General features: G+C 43.0%; 1 protein-coding gene across 4 annotated transcripts in view; it reads left to right on the top strand.

Moving 5' to 3' along the window:
• The window catches only part of ATP8A2 (ATPase phospholipid transporting 8A2), a 999149-nt gene that overhangs the window by 699281 nt on the left and 280070 nt on the right, over positions 1-19798 (top strand). For all 4 annotated transcript variants that reach the window (XM_073662455.1, XM_073662456.1, XM_073662454.1 and 1 more), the window contains 2 exons: positions 2737-2811; positions 18881-19003. In XM_073662455.1, coding sequence (XP_073518556.1) covers positions 2737-2811; positions 18881-19003 — 198 coding nt within the window. The remainder of the gene's footprint in view (positions 1-2736; positions 2812-18880; positions 19004-19798) is intronic.

Raw genomic sequence — 19798 nt, 5'->3', positions numbered from 1 at the left:
GCCCTATGCAGGCTGTTCCCCCCTTATAAAGCCCCATGCAGGATGTCACCCCCATATAATGCCCCATGCAGGATGTCACCCCCCCATATAATGCCCCATGCAGGATGTCACCCCCCATATAATGCCCCATTCAGTATATCACTTCTCCCCTCCATATAATGCCCTATGCAGGATGTCCCTCCCCCCCCCATATAATGCCCTATGCAGGATGTCACCCCTCATATAATGTCCCATGCAGGATGTCACTCCCCCCCCCATATAATGCCCCATGCAGGATGTCACTTCCCCCCCCATATAATGCCCCATGCAGGATGTCACTTCTCCCCCCCATATAATGCCCCATGCAGGATATCACTTCTCCCCCCCATATAATGCCCCATGCAGGATGTCACTTCTCCCCCCCCATATAATGCCCCATTCAGGATGTCACTCCCCCCCCCATATAATGCCCCATGCAGGATGTCACCCCCCCATATAATGCCCCATGCAGGATGCCACTTCCCCCCATATAATGCCCCATGCAGGATGTCACCCCCCCAAATAATGCCCCATGCAGGATGTCACCCCCTCCTTATAATGCCCCATGCAGGACGTCCCTTTCCCCCCATATAATGCCCCATGCAGGATGTCCCTTTCCCCCCATATAATGCCCCATGCAGGATGTCCCTTTGTCCCTTTCCCCTTCCATATAATTCCCCATGCAGGATGTCACCCCCCCCTCTTTATAATGCCCCATGCAGGATGTCACCCCCCCATATAATGCCCCATGCAGGATGTCACCCCCCCATATAATGCCCTATGCAGGATGTCACCCCCCCCCATATAATGCCCTATGCAGGATGTCACCCCCCCATATAATGCCCCATGCAGGATATCACCCCCATATTTATAATGCCCCATGCAGGATGTCACCCCCCATATAATGCCCCATGCAGGATGTCACCCCCCATATAATGCCCCATGCAGGATGTCACCTCCCATATAATGCCCCATGCAGGATGTCACCTCTACCACCCATATATTGCCCCATGCAGGATGTCACCCCCCCTCCCTTATAATGCCCCATGCAGGATGTCACCTCTCCCCCCCATATAATGCCCCATGCAGGATGTCACTTACCCCCCCATATAATGCCCCATGCAGGATGTGACCCCCCCATATAATGACCCATGCCTCCATACATTAAAAAAATAATCAAATACTCACCTCACTTCTCCTCACCTGCTGCCGCTGCTCAGGTCCGGACTCTAGTGTCGCCGGCGTCTTCCCACTCTGCGCTGCCTGTGACGGCTCAGGGGAGGGCGCGGCGGAAAGACTTCACGGCTCCCTCTGACCTGAGACGTCACAGGGAGCGCACAGCAGGAAGACAGCGGATCTGCGGAGGCACGGGGAGAGGTAAGTATCTGGCTGCCGGAGCCCTGAGCAAGCAACGGGAAGAAGGGCGGGCGCTGGCACCACTCTCCTCCGCCCATAGCCCACCTTGAAGAATAGCCAGCAAGGAAGTGCAGTGAAGGGATAATACATAAGGCCTCACTCAAAACATGATAGTTGCCCTATCACGTGATAGTTGCCCTATCAGGACTCTTTTTGGGGTTTTAACCAAAATGGGAAAATGGAAACACCTGGAAAGGAGCAAACCAAGAAATGAGAATAAAGACAATAGGAACAATCAGCATTTGGGCAAGGAAGGAAAAGAGCAATAGCTCAACAGACAGAAAAACCAACCATGAAGCTACAGGTCACTGGATCGAATCCCCAAACCAAGCCATGACAGATGGCTTAGGAGAGTTTATCCTACTGATAGATTCCTTTCATATCTAAAAGCTTTCTATGTGTCACTTTGTAATATCCTGTATGGTGTTGTGAAAACGTCATGAATTTTTTTTCCGGATTTGTATGAAAAAAAACTTTTGTATGAAAATAGCGATTGCATAGAATTCTGTGTATGTTTTATTATGATTGCGTAATCTTGTAGGCTGTACAGAGCAGTATTATGATCAAAGCTGTGAGCCCTATGAAAGTGTTTTCCAGAATAAGATAAGGCCATCAATATTAGATCGGTGGTGGTCCAACTCTCAGTACTTAAGCCAGTCCTCTGTTTGAAAGGGGCCGTGGAGCTTGATGCAAGTACCTGCATAATGTTCATTTAGTAGTTGTGGTGCAGGGTATTTCAGCTTTACCATTTGAAGGGCAACGTTGCACCGTCGCTACTAAGTGGCCGATGTGCCGGCAGGGCTGCAGTGCTTGCAAAAGCACATCAGCCACTTCAAACAGCTCATTGGTGAAGTGATCAGGGTCAGTCGGACCTCCTCCAGCCTATGCTCAGTGATTAAAATTTGAAAGCCGAAAAATAAACTTTAATGCTGAAAGCTATAAAGTAGTGAACATTCTCCACTGAAGGCACAATCAGGACCTCAGTACATCATCTTAAATTTTGTGGATATTATCTATATGGTCTACCGTGCTCATTTTTCCAACTCGTAGAACTGTATTTATAAAGGAGATCAAGCCATGGTACCCAATACAGATCAGGTAAAAAATAAAATTGAAATATACTAAAAAAGGTTGACTTAACAGAACACCTTTGAATCCACATTAGTACTTATGGTTCCACAGCTGCATTCAGCTGGTGGTCCGCATTCCATCTGAACCCCCTATCCTCCTCTTTTCTTTCATAGATGGAAACATTTAGCGAAGTATCAAAATGTAACATCATGCCTCTGTCTTATGTTTCAGCTTTGGTTCGCATTTGTTAATGGATTTTCTGGACAAATTCTCTTTGAACGATGGTGCATCGGATTGTACAATGTGGTAAGCGACTCTTTTTTGGGTTTTAATTACACATAAATGTTCAGGCATAGCGCCTTCTCTCCTCCCACGTCTGATGTTTATCACAATCCATTATCATACAGGTTATTTTAATGTATGGTATGAGAAGAACATCTTGTTCTCCCGCATTGTAGGCTCTATATTTGAAACAGTTGTTGGGAAGTAAATACAAAGGAAAGCCACATTTTCCACAAATGAAGTTATACATCGCGGTTAAAGGCCTTATATGGTTGAAAATATTTTGAAGGAATTTTTCTGTATTGCTCTAAATGTTGAGGACAATTTATGTTCATATTAATATAAAAAATTTAGGTTTTTTTAGATGAAAAAATGCAATAAAATAAATTACGATGAAAGAAAACATAACACTACACTAGAATACCAAACGTAATTCCATGTATATATATACAGTATAAAATATATAAAGTGCCTTTAAAAAGTATTTATACCCTGTGAACTTTTGTACATTTTTTCATGTTCCATCCACAAACTTAATTCTATTTTATTGGGATTTTATGGGATATATCAACACACAGTAGCTAGTATTTGTGAAGTGTAAAGGAAATGATATATGTGTAGCGCCCCGAGGGTTTGGCCGCTACAGGGGTATTGCACCTCTGCCAGAGGTGTGATATTCCATTCCCCGGTAAGGATGGAGTGTGGACCAGGACTCGTTAGGCTGCATGCATCACACACCCCATTTCCGAGGGACAGGTCAACGGTGCTCCCATTAGACAGTAATGCAGGCACGACAGAACATGTCCCTGGCTGGAGTGAGGAGGGGGGAGGAAAACCCAGTGATGTAGGAGCAGGAGGGGACAGTTTCTGGGCATAGGTAGGAGCCCATTGGTTGCAAGTCACCTGGGCTCATACACTGACAGGGGAAGGTATATAAGGTGGGCACCATCTTAGTTCTGGGTCAGTTCAGTCAGGAGGAGAAGTGAGAGAAGGAGTTCAGCCAGAGAGGGCTGACAGGGAGCTGTGGCTCAGTCTGGGCCCAGCTCCACGAGGCAGGCCTAGGGTGAAGGCCAGAGCCAGAAGGAAAGAACAGAAACAGAAAGGAACAGAAACAGAAAGGAACAGCAAAGAAAGAGAAGTACCCAAAGTGGAGAGAGGCCCAGAGACACAAAGGTAGAAGGAACCCTAAGGATCCAGGAGATTATGGGTGACAGGTTGGCAGAACAGGGTACCGGATCCCAAGTTGGTGGAGGCGACTAATCCTTAACCAAGAACCGGAGGTCGTGGCCATCTCTTGGTGCGACCCCTCGCTACACCTACTAGGAAGGCACACCACATAGGGTCAGGGAGGTGAGCACGAAGCGCTCCCAAGAGAAGGCCCGCGGGAGCTGGATAGACGTAGTGTCACTGGTGGGGCACGGCCAGAGAAAGGAATAGAAGGGAGACCTGTGCCACACTCTGGAATTGCCTGGTGGACGCAGCACGGCTTGGGCAGTCATTGTCGGCGGAGTGACTTGGAATATAAAGAACTGTGAGTAAAGAACTTGAATTGCAACCCCACGTCTCTGTGCTTCATCGCCGCACCAGCACTACTAGTGCTGGGACGCCCGTGCACCACCACTCCCATCATCCACATTCCCTGCCCTGAGGCAATACTCTTCCCGTGGGGAGTTATCCCATCTTTAGCTGCACACACCACACCAGCCTGCCTTGCAGCGGCGGTTCATCCTGACCGCAATCCACGGGTGGCGTAGTCGGAAATTAACCTAAAACCCTATAAAGACTGCCACTGGTTTGACCACCCTGAGCCATGGGACTGGGTCACCTCCATGGAGACTACAACCCCCCAGAGACCTGGTTCCGGGTAACCCACACTTGTGCGCAAACGTGGCCCAGGGGGCGAGTCATATGTGTTAGGCGTCGGGCGTTTGCTGGATTTGAAATGGGTTCAGAACCATCAGTGGGTTCTGTGGTCTCCCATTCCGGTCCAGCTGGGGCTGATGCTGCTCAGCATCGTCGTCAGTCCCAACGCCTAGCTGGTGCACGATACGAGGGTCAGTCCGTAAGTAATGCCTCCTATTTTCTTTCTCCTTTTAATTGGCAAGAAATTCAAATGCAATTACATAGGTTGAAAACCACAACTTTAACGATTAATTTGTCACTTTTCAATGTAATCTCCATCCATTTCCACAGTCTTGGTCCACCGATTAACAAGGACATGTATTCCAGCATGGTAAAAAGCATTCTTGGGACCCACCGTGTACAAACTTTTCTGTATCCCAGTTGTCCAATAATTTTCATCACACTGCCTTTACTGAGGCAGATAATGCCACACAATTCATCTGCAGTCACTCGGCGGTCACCACGGATGATGTCATCGACTCGCTGAATGTTGCTTGGAGTCACTGCGGTTACTGGCCTGCCACTCCGCATTTTGTCAGCCAACGGTGATGGCCCTTCAGCGACGAACCCATCGTCTAACAGTACTGACATCCACTGTTGCATCACCGTACACATCTTTCAGTCTCTCATGAATTGGAATGGGCGTTTCACCTTCTGCATGCAAGAATTCAATCACAGAACGTTGTCTAATACGAACATCGATGTCAGCCATTTTGCAAATGGATACAGTCCAGCCACCTGTTGGTGCAGGAAGTTGCAATTGCTGTGGATTGGAGAAGAAGGTTTGAGGAATTGTGCCAAATTCGAATATTTAACATAATTGCCTTATTTAAGGAGAAAAAAAATAGGAGGCATTACTTATTGACTGACCCTCGTATGTACAAGTTGTCTCTCGGGTCTTTGTTCCTAGCAACATGAAGCGTAGGTTGCGGAGGGAGACAGGGCTGCTACAGCCTAAGTCCAGGATTCACTGCACTGAGCATGCCCGTGACATAGCGGACCGTGATTGGTGGTTTGGGAGTCAGCTGATCCAGTGACCTGGCATCGCCTGATTGGTCGCGGGTGACGTCACCAATAGTGCGACGGTGGGTAGGGCTTAATCTTTGAATAGCCCGCCCACAAACATGGCGGCGCGCTCTGATCATTGAGCTGTGATGGTGTTGTTGTGTGGATGCTTGGTCGTTTGGGCTCCACGTGTGCTTTAGCTTCTGTCAGGCAGGTTTAGCGGGGGATAGGCCGCCTTAGATGGAGGGAGGCAGGTAGCTTCGTCTGAAGTCTGGCTCAGACAAAGGGGTCGCCATAGACCCCGAGCAGTCTGCAGACGCCGTATTCCCGGCACCGCCTGTAAGCCACGTGGAGAGATACTCCTCAGTCCGGTAGCACGCCGGCTGGGAGCACGTATACGCCGGCATGTATCACACATGCATCCTAGCGCCTGCTGTGTTGTCCCTGTGCAGTAAACAGGGCTACAGATACATTATTCTCTCGTGCAGTTAACGGAGATAGTGCGAATCCCTATTCCCGTTCCGGTGTGCAGTAACACGGAAGGGATTGTTATTTAAGTTGGTTGTTTTACCTTCTTACCCGGAAGGTGTTCGGCCGCAGTCCTCCAGGCTGCATCGCGGACCCCGGGTTCGGTTGCTTTAATTATTTAACGGTTGTTTGTAACCGTCCCCTTAACAATATGATTTTCTAATTATTTAAAAATGATAAATCTGAAAATTGTGACCAGCATTTGTATTCACCCCTGTAGTCTCATATTCCTAAATAAAATGCCATTGCCCCCAGAAGTCACATACAGTAATTAGTAAATTGAGTCCATCTGTGTGTAATTTATTCTCAGTATAACTACAGCTGTTTGGTAATGGACTCAGAGGTTTGAGAACATTAGGGATCATACAGCAACATGAAATCCAAGGAACCCACCAGACAGGTCAGGGATAAAGTTGGGGAGAAGAGTAAGTAAAGTAGGGTTAGGTTATAAAAAAAATAGCCCAAGCTCTGAACATCTCATCGAGCACCATTCAATCCATCATCCAGAAATGGAAGGAGTATGGCACAACTGCAAACCTACTAAGACATGGTCGTCCACCTAAACTGACATCCCAAGCAAGGAGAGCACTAATTAGAGAAGCAGCCAAGAAGCACATGGTCATGGGGAACCATAGGATAAGAATACTTTTTCATGGCACTTAGACATATATATATAAATAGAATGGGCAAAAATATTGTGACTTTTGGCGTTTTTATTCCAGCTTCTCCCAGCTCTGACAAAATGGGCCGAAGTGGAGTGGGAAGGGGGTGCAGCATGGGATTGATGCCTCAGCTCATCTGGAAGATGAGAAGCTGTGGTATGCCTTACGCCAGAAATGTTACGTAATTCAGGGACTGGAGTAAGATTTCTGGCATGGGACGCACGCCACTTCTCAGACTCTCCTGATTCATCAAGAGCCGTGTGCCACTTAATGAATCAGGAGCATCTGACTCCAATATGCCTCATCATCAAAACTGGTGATAAAATTGCTGGTCTTGATAAATTGGGTCCCCTGTCTTTAAGTGTTGTGAATTTTTAGTGCAAAAAATCACTTGTTTTGCAAAATGTCGCAAAAATTGTGCAAAAATTACTAGTGTACATTGAATCACTCTAGGGGAAAACTTGAGTATTTTTGCAACACATTTTGCGGCTTTTTTTAAAAGGCACAAATGATGAATCAGGAAAAAACATCAGAAACTCCCAAACTTTAGTCACAGGAGAGAGTTAAAAAAAAAACAAGCAAACACATGTAAAAAGACTTCAAAAAGGTGCAAATGGAAAATTTAATTAAGTGCAAACAAACAAAAGGTGCAAAACGCCAAAAAAGTCAGCAAAAAACAGGAGCAAATACAATAATAAATCCGTCCCCTAGTGACCAGCACTTTGGAGCAATTTTTGCGATCCAAAGACGTAATATTTAGGGTAAATAAAATTGCTAATGAATTATTTTAAAACCTAAGAATTGAGCAAGAGCATAAGTTAGTATACATGCAATGTGTAAGAGCACGTTCACACTGTGGCCATTTCACAGATAAAACCCAATAAAAAAACAAAATAAGCATATACCCTGTAGTAAGTGAATAAGTAAATAGTAATAGTACATGTAAATAACATAAGGTACTTAGTTAACACTATTTTAATCAAAAAAGCATAAAAGCCGTCCCACCACGACAAGGTGTACCCAATTGGGATGGTCCTATCCTGTCTCTCGTATTAAAACCTTACCTTGTGTCAGCTGACCTCAGTGTGAATAAGGGCAGAGCAGGGCAGGGTCCCAAGTGTGCAGACACCTGCCCATGGGAAGCTATATAGATGAAATGCCTAGCTCAAAAGAGGGTCCACGATTGGGTACACCTTGTCGTGGTTGGATGTCTATTACTATTTTGGTGGGATAAACTGCTTTATTTTAAACTTTCTTTATCCTTACATTTTCTCTTGCTATAACCAGTAGATTACATTTTGCTTGTAATTTCTCCATTCACACCATGTTCCATAATATATGCAAAGAACGTACCGCTCAGCGCCCAGTTCCATATTCATTTAAGCAAATAATGTATAAACTGCAGTTAATGCTAATTACCGCTGCAGTAGTTGTGACTTGATGCCTGAGGCATCTGTTCAAGGTTTCAGGGTTTGTGGCCTCGGTGTGTTAGGAATTTATTTTAGGATTTATATTTTTATTATTTCTGCTTGTGAAGGGTCTGGTAAAGTCTTGTTTAGTGCATGTAAAAATGGCTGAGTGATGCAAGGTAATTGTGTGTTGTGCATTTGTTGCACAAAACATTTATGGTTGCTTTGTAAAATTAAAATTGCAATCTAAGTCGTTAAGGAAACAGGAAGATTTACTTACATTTTTCTGTTTATATTTTAGCCTCTAAGTCTTATTTTATGTGTAGGTGAACACATAAAATAGTCTTGAAAAAAGACGCAAATAGAATAATGAATTGAATTCAAACAAAAATAAGGCGCAAAGTACACAGAACTCCCCCTTCATGACATATGACGTACATGTATGTCATATGTCGTGTCCCTGCCTTTCCCTGCACATGACAACTGGTTTAATCAGCCATCATGTGCCTTTAACTGCTGCGGCTGGGGTGGTACTCTACACGTGCTGGTTAACCTGTTAAGTCCCGCTGTCAAACTCTGACAGCGGAATTTATCACACACCGGATGCAAGCGTGTCATACATCCCGCCCATCAGCACTCCTATCATGTGATTGCGGGGTGCCAATGGGTTGTCATAACAGCCGGGGGTCTGCTGATGTCCCCCGTGCCTGTCATTACGATCCTACTGTGAATGCTGGCTAATAGTTGGTTTTTATGGGAGACCATGATTTCAGCTGTACATAGCAATGCTGATGCACTGCTATGTGTAGCACAATTGATCAGGTGATCGCAGATTCAAGTCCCCTAAGGGGACCATTAAATACAGTGAAAAAAGGGGACTATTAAATACAGTAAAAAAAAAATGTTAAAATTATGAAAAAAATAAAAATACAAGTTCAAATCACCCCCCTTTTGCCCCATTGAAAATAAAACAATGAAAAATTAAACATACACATATTTGGTATCGCTGTGTTCAGAAATGTCCGATCTTTCAAAATATAAAATAAATTGATCTGATTGGTAGATGGCGTAATGAAAACTAAAATCAAAACTCTAGAATTATGTTTTTTTGGCCGCTACAACATTACAATAAAATTCAATAAAAGGCAATCAAAACATCTTATCTACTCCAAAATGGTGTAATAAAAACACCAGTTCAGGACGCAAAAAATAAGCCCTCACCCGGCCCCAGATCCCGAAAAATGAAAACTTTATGGGTTTCAGAAAATGGCAAAAAAAAAAACTTCTAACAAATTTCTAAATTCTTTTTCACCACTTAAATAAAAAAAAATTGTTTGGAATCTGTGTACTCGCACTGACCTAGGGATTCATATTGCCAGGCCTGTTTTATCATATAGTGAACATGGTAAATAAAAAACCCAAAAAACTATTGTGAACTTCCACTTTTTTTTCACTGCACTTGGAATTTTTTTCCCATTGTCCAGTACACTAAGTGGTACAATAAATGGCGTCATTCAAAAGTACAACTCGTCCCGCAAAAAAACAAGTCCTGATATGGCTATATTGATGTAAAAGTAAAAAAGTTACGGCTTTTGGAAGAGGGGGATTAAAAAAACAAAAACAAAAAAAGGGAAAAATCGCCCGGGGATGAAGGGGTTAAAGCAGCAGCATATTGTACAGCACTCTGCAGATATTCTCACCATCCAAGTAAGTATCTGCCCTCAGTAGGGCTCCTGATCTGATTTCCATATTTCATACACTTGTGTAGGGCAATTTCAAAGAAAGTAAATATACACACGTGGTCAAAATTGTTGGTTCCCCTCGTTTAATGAAAGAAAAACCCACAATGGTCACAGAAATAACTTGAATCTGCAAAAAGTAATAATTAAAAATCTATGAAAATGAATAATTGAAAGTCAGACATTGCTTTTCTGCTTCCACAGAATTTTAAAAAAAATTAAACTGATGAAATAGGCCCGGACAGAAATGATGGTTCTTCTTAACTTAATATTTTGTTGAATGGTGTACCTTGTCAACCTCCGCATACAGCCGAGCTTGTCGCTTTACCACAGTACATACACAAGATATATCCACCCTCTGGGAGGATGGGGTCCTCTGACTAATGTTTCTTCAAACAAGGTGACTGCATAAACCAGAGACTCAATGGACTGTTCATATGCCACCTGTCTCTGCATGGAAGCTCTAGAAAGAACTGAGTAAGACCAACACTTGTGGCCAAGTTTAGAAGGAGTGTGACTACTATATTTAATTGCAAATGTATTTTGCCAAACTGGTCCTGTGAACTTCTCAATAAAACTGTAACTTGAAAGCACTGGTCTCTTGTTACAGTAGATACAGTTCATGCACTTTACTTCTGCTCCACACATTATCTTCTCGCTATCTGAGTAAAGACACAGTTTTTCTTCTGCGATTTGAGGGCATAAGAACACAGCGCCATTATCCAGAGGAAATGAACCTCGCTACTCGCTGCTGATTCCATCTTAATTTGTTGAGTCTTTGACTTCTCGTGTGAAGAGTAGAAATGCAGCGAATGTTGGGAATCTCCTGAATCATCTTGTTAGAAGGACAAAAGGCATGTAGACTGCAGGATCTGCCAAACTGGAAGTCACATAGCAAGTGAAGCTCACTTTCAATTCTAATAAATCCTAGAAGGACACAGTGAGGTCGGTAAGACAATGGATCTATTGTACCACAAGTTTTACTCAGAATTTAGGGAATGAAAGAAAAAAATAATTCAGAAAAAAATTTAATTCCCCAACAAAAATACAACTCTAAGGCTATGCTCAAACATCGTGTTTTTTTATGCGTTTTTTGATGCGTTTTTTTATCCAAAGTTTCAGCGGTGTTTTACAGTACCAGCAAAGTCTATGAGATTCCAGAAATCTCATGCACACATCATGACTTTTTTTTTGTTCAGTATTTTGTGCTTTGCATGTTTTTTTTTGCAAAATAGAGCATGTCACTTCTTTCAGCATTTTTGCATCGTATTTTCACCCATTGGAAGTAATGAGTTGTGAAAAAACACTGAAAAAACACATCAAAAACGCAGGTGTCAGTCTTTTCAGCGTTTTTTGTGCCAAAACCAGAATGAGATTTTTTTTTTTCACTGAACTTTATGTACATGCATGAAGACACAAAAGGACAGTGAAAAAAATTATGAAAAAAACGCACCAAAAAACAAGCAAAAAAACTCCTGGAAAGAGATCAGGTTTTGCTGTAAAAAAAAAATGCAGCAAAAACCATGATGTGTGAACATAGCCTAAAGAGCATTTCCCTCCGAAAATAAAAAAATGTCACCATAAAACCACATGGGGTCAGCCCTGCCGCTATATGTGAGAGGATACCAATCTTTATCCTGGAAAAGGCTTAAGTAATCCCTCTCCACAGTGGAGTCCAGTATTGTCACGTGTGTATCAGAGGTGACAGACAGTCACTCTGCAGTTGGTTGCAGGAGATCTCTACGTTTGGCATTACAGACATCTTCTTAGATGAGAGGCTGTCTTTAGGATCTAGCGGCTACCTCCCTCTGGTAATTAGCTCCCTGGCCTCGGTGTACATATACCTGGTTTGTCTGATAGGGAGGTGCCGGCTATATTCATTTCTACTTGTGAAGGCTTAGCAAGAGCAGTACTTCGTCCTCTTTGGAGCTTGAGGCCGAGTTCGCATTTGTCTGGAGTTGTCTAAAGCTAAGCATTCTCCCCCTGTTTATCTACCCTCGTTGTCTATAGAGTTTAGTGGAGATCGACTAGTGCTCATCTCCTCCCATCCCTAGCCTTAGCCATATGCCAGGGAAAGACAGGGCAAGGCGCGCGTGCGGCGATTGTTGAAGAGGCAATATAGGGATGGTAGTTGAGACAGGGTGACATTACACCAGACTAGGAGGTCTCCACTTCCCCCTTTCCCTAGTGTCTGGGCTCCCTTTCCCTCTTACCTCTGTGTTGCACTAAGTCTTTCCCGCACCTGGCGTGACAAGTATGTTGAAGGGACTTAAAGAAGTTGTCCACTACTTGGATAACTCCTTGTCATATTTCACGCTTGGACCCGATAAAATCAAAAAGCTTATACTCACCTCCCGTACCGATGCTGTTCCCGCTTTGTTGGCACTCGCTCTCCCCAGGGTTCCCGTGCAGTGTTGTGATATGTGACCCTGGTGCCCAATCAGTGCTAACGTCACTGTCCCCGCCTCCTGAGCATGAAGAGGAAGTCAGAGATCAGCTGCAGCCCGGACTTCCTCTTCATGTTTGATTTGTCCTAAAGCAGAAAAAGAGACTCCAGCGCTGACTGGGTACAGGAGTTATGTGCCGCAACAACCACACAAGAGCCCCGGGACCACGAGTGCCAAAACCGCTTGAACGCCGCCTTCACGGGAAGTGAGTATAGGCTTCTTTATTTTATTGGGGCCAAACATTTAGATCAATAAGGGGTTGTCCAAGTAGTGGACAGCCTCTTTAAGTACTACTGATAGCAGCCATGCATACTGTCTTGTTTTCACTCAAGTTTTTAAAAAGTATGTTGAGATGTTTACACAATTAAGAATTAATCCATTGGATTCCTCTCTCTCTCTCTTCCTGTGTAGAGTATCATTGGTCACTAATTGGCTACAGCAGTGATGTCCATCTGAGCCAAAGGGGACAGTCTCCTCTCTGTCTTTTGGCTCAGATGGAACATCACCACTGCAGCTAATCAGTGGCTGCTAATTTTCTGCAGTGGTCACATGACATCTCTTGTTGGAAGAGGATGCAAAGAGATTGGGGAAGGTGTGCATGGGCACATAATATTGTTAGGTTATCAATAATTTTCTGGAACAATTTCAAGGGTGCCAACACTTTTGGCCATGACTGTAATACCATCAATGAGTCATCTGATTGGCTACATATTTATTCTGCAGCAGAAAAACAACCCCAAACATACAGTCTGTTAGGCCGGTACGCAGGAGAAGGGCTTTCTCGCAGCGTCCGGCCAGGCCCTTTCCTGCTGGTCAGTAATTGTCAGCAGTTAGGTTCCATTCTAGGGATTCTAAGTGTGGTTTCTGTGTTTCTGCTCATGTGCCGCTAAGCCACGCCCATTGTGGTCATGTGCCGCTAAGCCACGCCCGATTGTCTTGCTAAGCCACACCCACTTGTGATCATGTGCTGCTAAGCCACGCCCCCAACTGTCTGGTACAGCGTGGTTGGTTGTCCTGGAGGGCTGGGGCTGTCTCTAGTGTATTTAAGAGCTCCGTGGGCTCTGCCCTGGTGCCTAGTCTAATGTTATGCTGGCGTGTCCCTTAATAAAATAAAATAATACTTAAAGGACACGTCGGGGTCCACCGGACTGCAGAGGAGCTGCAGCAGCTGAGTGCCAGAAGAATGTTCAGCGAAGCACAGAGAAAGAAATGAACTAGTGTGTTAAGTGCACACACAAGTAGTAACTAACAAGGTACAATGCTGGGAGTTAACAACACTCCAGAAACGAAACTAATAAACCTCTGCACTGCAAGACACCGCTGTGCAGAGCAGGAAGGATTTGGCAGCGTGAAACGCCTGAGCACTAGATGGCGGCGTATAGAGCTGCAGCTAGCTACAGGCCCGGAAAGGCCTGGAACCTAAGTTCCAAAAGAGAAGAATCTCTGCAGCACCCAACACATGGGTGTAAAATCGGCAGTGTGACCACACATACAATGGCGGACCCTAGAATACTGGATCGGTAGCAAGGACGCCTCCGTGGCGTGGACACTAACCGGTGAACCGACACGGTAGAGCGTGCTGCTCACAGCATTCCCCTAGCCCAAATTGATGGCTAGGATGACTAGGGAGCACACAGCAGGAACCCTTGACAACGACTCTCACACACTGCATTTACTGCCAGAGACCTCACCCCAGGATAGAAAGAGATAGACTAGGCACTGGGGCGGAGCCCTTAAATACACTAGAGACAGCCCCAGCCCTCCAGGACAACTAACCATGCTGTACCAGACATCAGGGGGCGTGGCTTAGTGGCACATGACCGCAAGGGGTGTGGCTTAGTGGCACATGACCGCAAAGGGGTGTGGCTTAGTGATGCATGATCACATGGGGCGTGGCTTAGCGGCACATGAGCAGAAACGCAGAAACCACACTTAGAATCCCTAGAACGGAACCTAAATGCTGACAATTACTGACCAGCAGGAAAGGGCCTGACCGGACGCCGCGAGAAAGCCCTTCTCCTGCGTACCGGCCTAACACAGTCAATTTAATAAGAGCTATCTTCAGTGTAAAGAAAAACAAGGAGTCCTGGAGGTGATGATCCAGCCCCCACAGAGCCCTGATCTCAACATCGAGTCTTTCTGGGGTTACATGAAGATACAGAAGGATTTGCACAAGCGACATCAACAAATCTGTGGTTAGTTCTCCAAGATGTTTGGACCAACCTTCCTACTAAGTCCGTTTATAAACTGTGTACGGGTGTACCTAGAAGAACTGATGCTGTTTAAAAGGCGAAGGATGGTCACACCAAATATTGATTTGATTTAGATTTCTCTTTTGTTCAATTTTGTTAATTGATACAAATAAACTATTAACACTTATATTTTTGAAAACATTCTTACTCTGTAGCATTTTTTCCACACCTGCTTTCGCACTTTGCTGTGCCTTTGTAGATGGAGGTCGACTAAGAGAAGGTTCTGATTTGGCTAAATATCCAAAGCTATGTCGGAAAGGCTCATTAAATGGTAGCACATTGACCTACTTTCAATAGATGGCTTTAGAAAGAGCTTTCTTCCTTCTAACATTGTATAATAGCTAATTTGCAGAACTTTTTCCCTGGAGGTGTTGCTTGATCTTTAAGTCTCCCTCCATACACCTTGGTGGTCTCTACAGGTAGAAACACAACTGTAAGAGATAAATTCAGACAACAGTGGAATATTTTGGAGACTTCTGTAGGAAATGCAGCTCAAAGTTTTACATCAGTCCAAACATAAAGCAAAAAAATATATGCAGAAATAATTGTGGCCACCATGAGCTTGGAATTTCTGCCACAATGAAACAAAACAAAGAATTTAGAAACAATGTATCTTATACAGTGGGATTTTTGTACAACCCAACGATCCTGATGAGTCAGTGCGCCTTGAGTTATTCTGGCATTAAAACTAAATGAATCATTGTCTCCCCCATATTCTGTCATTAAATGTGTTGGCAGAACTTTTTCTAATACCTTTCATGATACTCTCTCCACTTTTTATAGGGTATGTACACTTTTGCAATCAATTTCTTGAGCTGGTCTAATGTTCAAATAACTCCTGTAACTTTTTTCTATGTAGAAACAATGCGGATAAATGTTTCTGAATGGTTACAAAATAATCCTTTGTAGTTGATTCCTGTGGTCATGTGTTACTTATATTTCCTCTTCTTGCTAACCTGTAATAGAAGGGAGAAACACTGTTGGATTGTTTGTCGTTTATAACCATAAAGACACATAGGTTTGATCTTTTATATTAAAACTAAGTTGCTTTATTTCATTATTTTAAATGCAATGGAGCAACATAAAAATATGCAAAAGTGCACATACCATGGAGTTTTCCAGCACTGCTCACTTCTGCATGGGGAGGTGAACAGTGCAGGTACCGTTGTGTTTGCATTTACCTGCCAGGACGCATGCTTGATACATGCAGGTGAGACATTATCAGTGCTGCTCACCTCCTGATGTGGAAGTGAGCACTGTCAGATAGGCCTATGTAGCACATTTGCTGTAAAAATGCAGAAAATCTGCTGCAGAATATGCTAATAGCTAAGTAGATGAGATATTTTTTACATCAGAAATTTTCTGCATGGAAATCGACATAATTTATAAATTGTCAAATCTTTTTGCAATAAAATTACAAATTTTATTCTTTGCAATACAAAGAGTAAAATACGTGGCAAATTGTAACATAATCTGTCGAAAATATGCATATAACATTTATGGATTGTGCCCCTGCGTGTCAATTTTTTACATTTTTTTAATGTAATCTTTAGTGGATTTTGTTTGGGCAAATCCGCCATGTGTGCACGTGACCTTTTTTTTGCACGCCTAAAAAGACGGGCCAGATGGCGACCACGGTGCCTCCATCTGCCTCATTATAGGGAATCTTCTGTCGGGGGTTCCATCTGAATCACGTATTTTAGAGATTTACACGGAAACCCCAGTGTAAGCGCTCAGCACAGAATAAATGTGAGCCGAGCCTTACTGAAATCTGTGGGAGGCAGAATTAACTAATCAGCAGCAGGTGATGAATTGGTATGATTTATTTTTTACGCCGTTCCTCGTGCGGTATAAGTGATTGGACGACTTTATTCTTCGGGTCAGTGCGATTACAGCGATACCAGATACATATCGGGTTTTTAGGTTTGGCAGCTGTCAAACACTAAAAGATGCTTTTTTTACAAAAACTATTTTTGCATCGCCATATTTTAAGAGCTATAATTTTTCCATATTACGACCGACAGTCACGCGTGGCTTGTTTTTTGAGAAACAAGTTGATGTTTTTATTGGTACCATTTTTGGGCACAAGACATTTTCTGATCGCTTTTTATTCTGATTTTTGGGAGGCAGAATGAACAAAAAACAGAAATTAAGGAATTGTTTTTTGGAGATTTTTTTTTTGCCGTTCCGCGTGTGGTAGAATTGATAAGACAGCTTTATTCTTCGGGTCAGTACATTTACAGAGATACCACATTGTTTTTTTATGTTTTGTCGCTTTTACACAATAAAAACTATTTTATATAAAAAAAAATATTTTTGCATCGCTTTATTCTGAGAGCTATAACTTTTTTATTTTTCCGCTGATGGAGCTGTATGGCAGCTTATTTTTTGCAGGACAAGATGATGTTTTCAGCAGTACCATTTTTATTTACATTCGTGTTTTTGATCGCATTTCATTCACTTTTTGTTTTGGCAGTATGAGGATAAAGCATCGTTTTTTGCCTTTTTTTTCACCGTGTTCGCTAAAGGGGTTAACTAGTGGGACAGTTTAACAGGTCAGGTTGTTCCGGACTCTGCGATACCAAATATGTGTACTTTTATTGTTATTTTTTTTTTCATAATGATATTTATTTATGGGTAAAATAAATTTTTTATTTTCTTTTATTATTTTGTGATTTTTTTTTTTCTCTTTTTCTTTTACTTAGTCCCACTATGGGACTTTCACTTTCTGCAGTCTGATTGCAGTTATAAGGTATAGCAGTGCAGGATTACTGCTTTGCCTTATAGCTGTCAGCCCTGCAGACACAAGTTAGTTAGATCATGCATTACGCATGATCTAACTACCTTGCTACGAATGTCGTCATGATGACATTGGGTCACCATGGCAATGATCGGGACACCGCAATGACGTCTCAAAGTCGCCGATCCAAGAGCAGAAGGGCTTTTGTCCCTCTGCCTGCTGGCTAAATGCTGCGATTGAAGCGATCACAGCATTTAGGGGATTAAAATGTGGGTAGCTGTACTGGCACTGCTCCTGGCACTGAGTGCTGGGTGTCAGCTGTCAGAATCAGCTGACACCCGGCGGCGATCTTGCACGCACAGCCTCTGTACGTGCAAAATCATCTATACGTATCCATACGTCCCAGGTCGATAAGTACCAGGCCACAGGGACGTATGGATACGTATCATGTCAGAAAGGGGTTAAAGAAGCCATCCCATGAACATTTTTTCCATTTAAACTAGTACATCTAGTGTAGTGTTAGTACGTCAATACGTTCATCTATTGCGGTCTTCTCCTGCATCCAGTGCCGTTCTCCTCTTTTCAGTGACGTTGACCGCTCTGCAGACTCTCCGGGTCACACTGCGCCCTGTTTGACCCGGAAGTGGCTTTTACAATATGAAGTGATAGAGCATCAGAATGAGTCTCCATAGACTTATATAGTAAAAGAGACTTCTGGCTCATGCATGGAGAATAGAGTGACCCGGAGAGTCTGAAGAGCGGAGAAATCACTGAGAAGAAGAGAAGAATGGCACTGGATCCCAATGGTAATGGCGATAGGTATATTAGTACACTCACACTACACTATATACACATACACATGTTTAGGGAAAAAAATAGTTAATGAGAGGGCTTCTTTATGCTTCCATATTCACCAGGTGGTACTAGTTCGGCTAGGGATATAAGGCGACATATATCGTAAGACATTGTGATTGCAGTGTCACATTGTGACGTTGTTTCTAATGATTTCCTATGGTGTCTCATTGCGACCCGGGACCAACATCGACAGTCAGAAATGTTTCCAAATATGTTGGATTTTCCGTTGGCGGTCTCAAGTCAAACACAACTCTCTCATCATAGACTTCAATACAAATTTCATGTGAGTGCAACTTGTCTGAAATTTGGCAATTTTGTTCCAGCAAAAATGAACCTCTAAAATAGTCTTGAGACAACAGGTTGCAAAATATTTTTTGGTCACGTTGTCTAAGACTTTGATGCAACAGTCCCAGCCTTATCCTCTCAGATGTCATTGACCATGTCGTTCGTTGGATCCTTCTGAATGTAATCCATTAACACCCTCTCCAGGTCTTTTGACTTCTTTTTCCATATTTTTCGCACCTCTGCAATGGTTATCGTTTTTCTCTTGACAGATTTTCACTGCCTTACCACCTTTCACACTGGGAATCTTTGAACGTTCTTGCAGCCAAGATAGCATGTTAAGATTTCCACAGCTCTACAAAATTACACAGAACGCAGATGGATTTAACACAAGGGTAAGTGTGATGGCAAAGCCTGAATCATTTCTCTTATTACAGGGAGTGAGTTTATTCTGCTGCAGGTGATGGTGGCGCTTAGCTTTAAGTATGAAAAATTTGATAAAAAAAAAAATGAAAAATGTAATGATGAATAAAAAGAAAAAATTTGCTAAGTAGCGTTTATGTGGTCCCAAAATATACATAAAGGATGATGCGAAACAAGGAATTGAAGCGTCTTATGACATAAAGCCTCCTGTATGAGAAACTAATGGACCGTTTTTCATGTGTGCTGGATCCAGTTTTCATCCATTTTTTATCCATGTGTCCTTTTTTACTATATTTACTGTTTCAGTATGGCATCTGACCAATGGTAGTAAGTTTTGTTGTGCCAATTGTGCTAATATGAGAATAGACCTGTTCCTGGAACTTTCGGCAGCATATTCAGGTGACAGATCCATTATAACACTCTTGATACATCCAGTTTATAAATCATAAGGAAAGGGAAAAGGGGGAAAAAAGAGTGTGAATAAATATAAAATATAACTTTTAATATGGATTCAATTAAAATACTGATGTTTAATTGTAAAATCAAATTCTTACATACATCCAAGTGGATGCATATGGGGTCGATATTAATTTATAAATTCTGACCCTATAAGTCCTGTATTATATGTCACAGCCAGATAAATTATACAGATCCACCACCTATGTCCCTCAAAGTTGGAGGTGGAGAATTATATTGTGCTGTCCCTTTTAAATGTATATTTCCCTATTTACTCTGCATGAGTAACTATGAGAAATCATTGTGGGTCA

The sequence above is a fragment of the Phyllobates terribilis genome, unplaced genomic scaffold, assembly GCF_046119375.1.
Source record: "Phyllobates terribilis strain yellow unplaced genomic scaffold, ASM4611937v1 Scaffold_2__4_contigs__length_985480577, whole genome shotgun sequence".
In the NCBI taxonomy this organism is placed as follows: Eukaryota; Metazoa; Chordata; class Amphibia; order Anura; family Dendrobatidae; genus Phyllobates; species Phyllobates terribilis.
The sequence above is the reverse complement of the archived record's forward strand: the minus strand, read 5'-3'. Positions and strand labels throughout refer to the sequence as shown.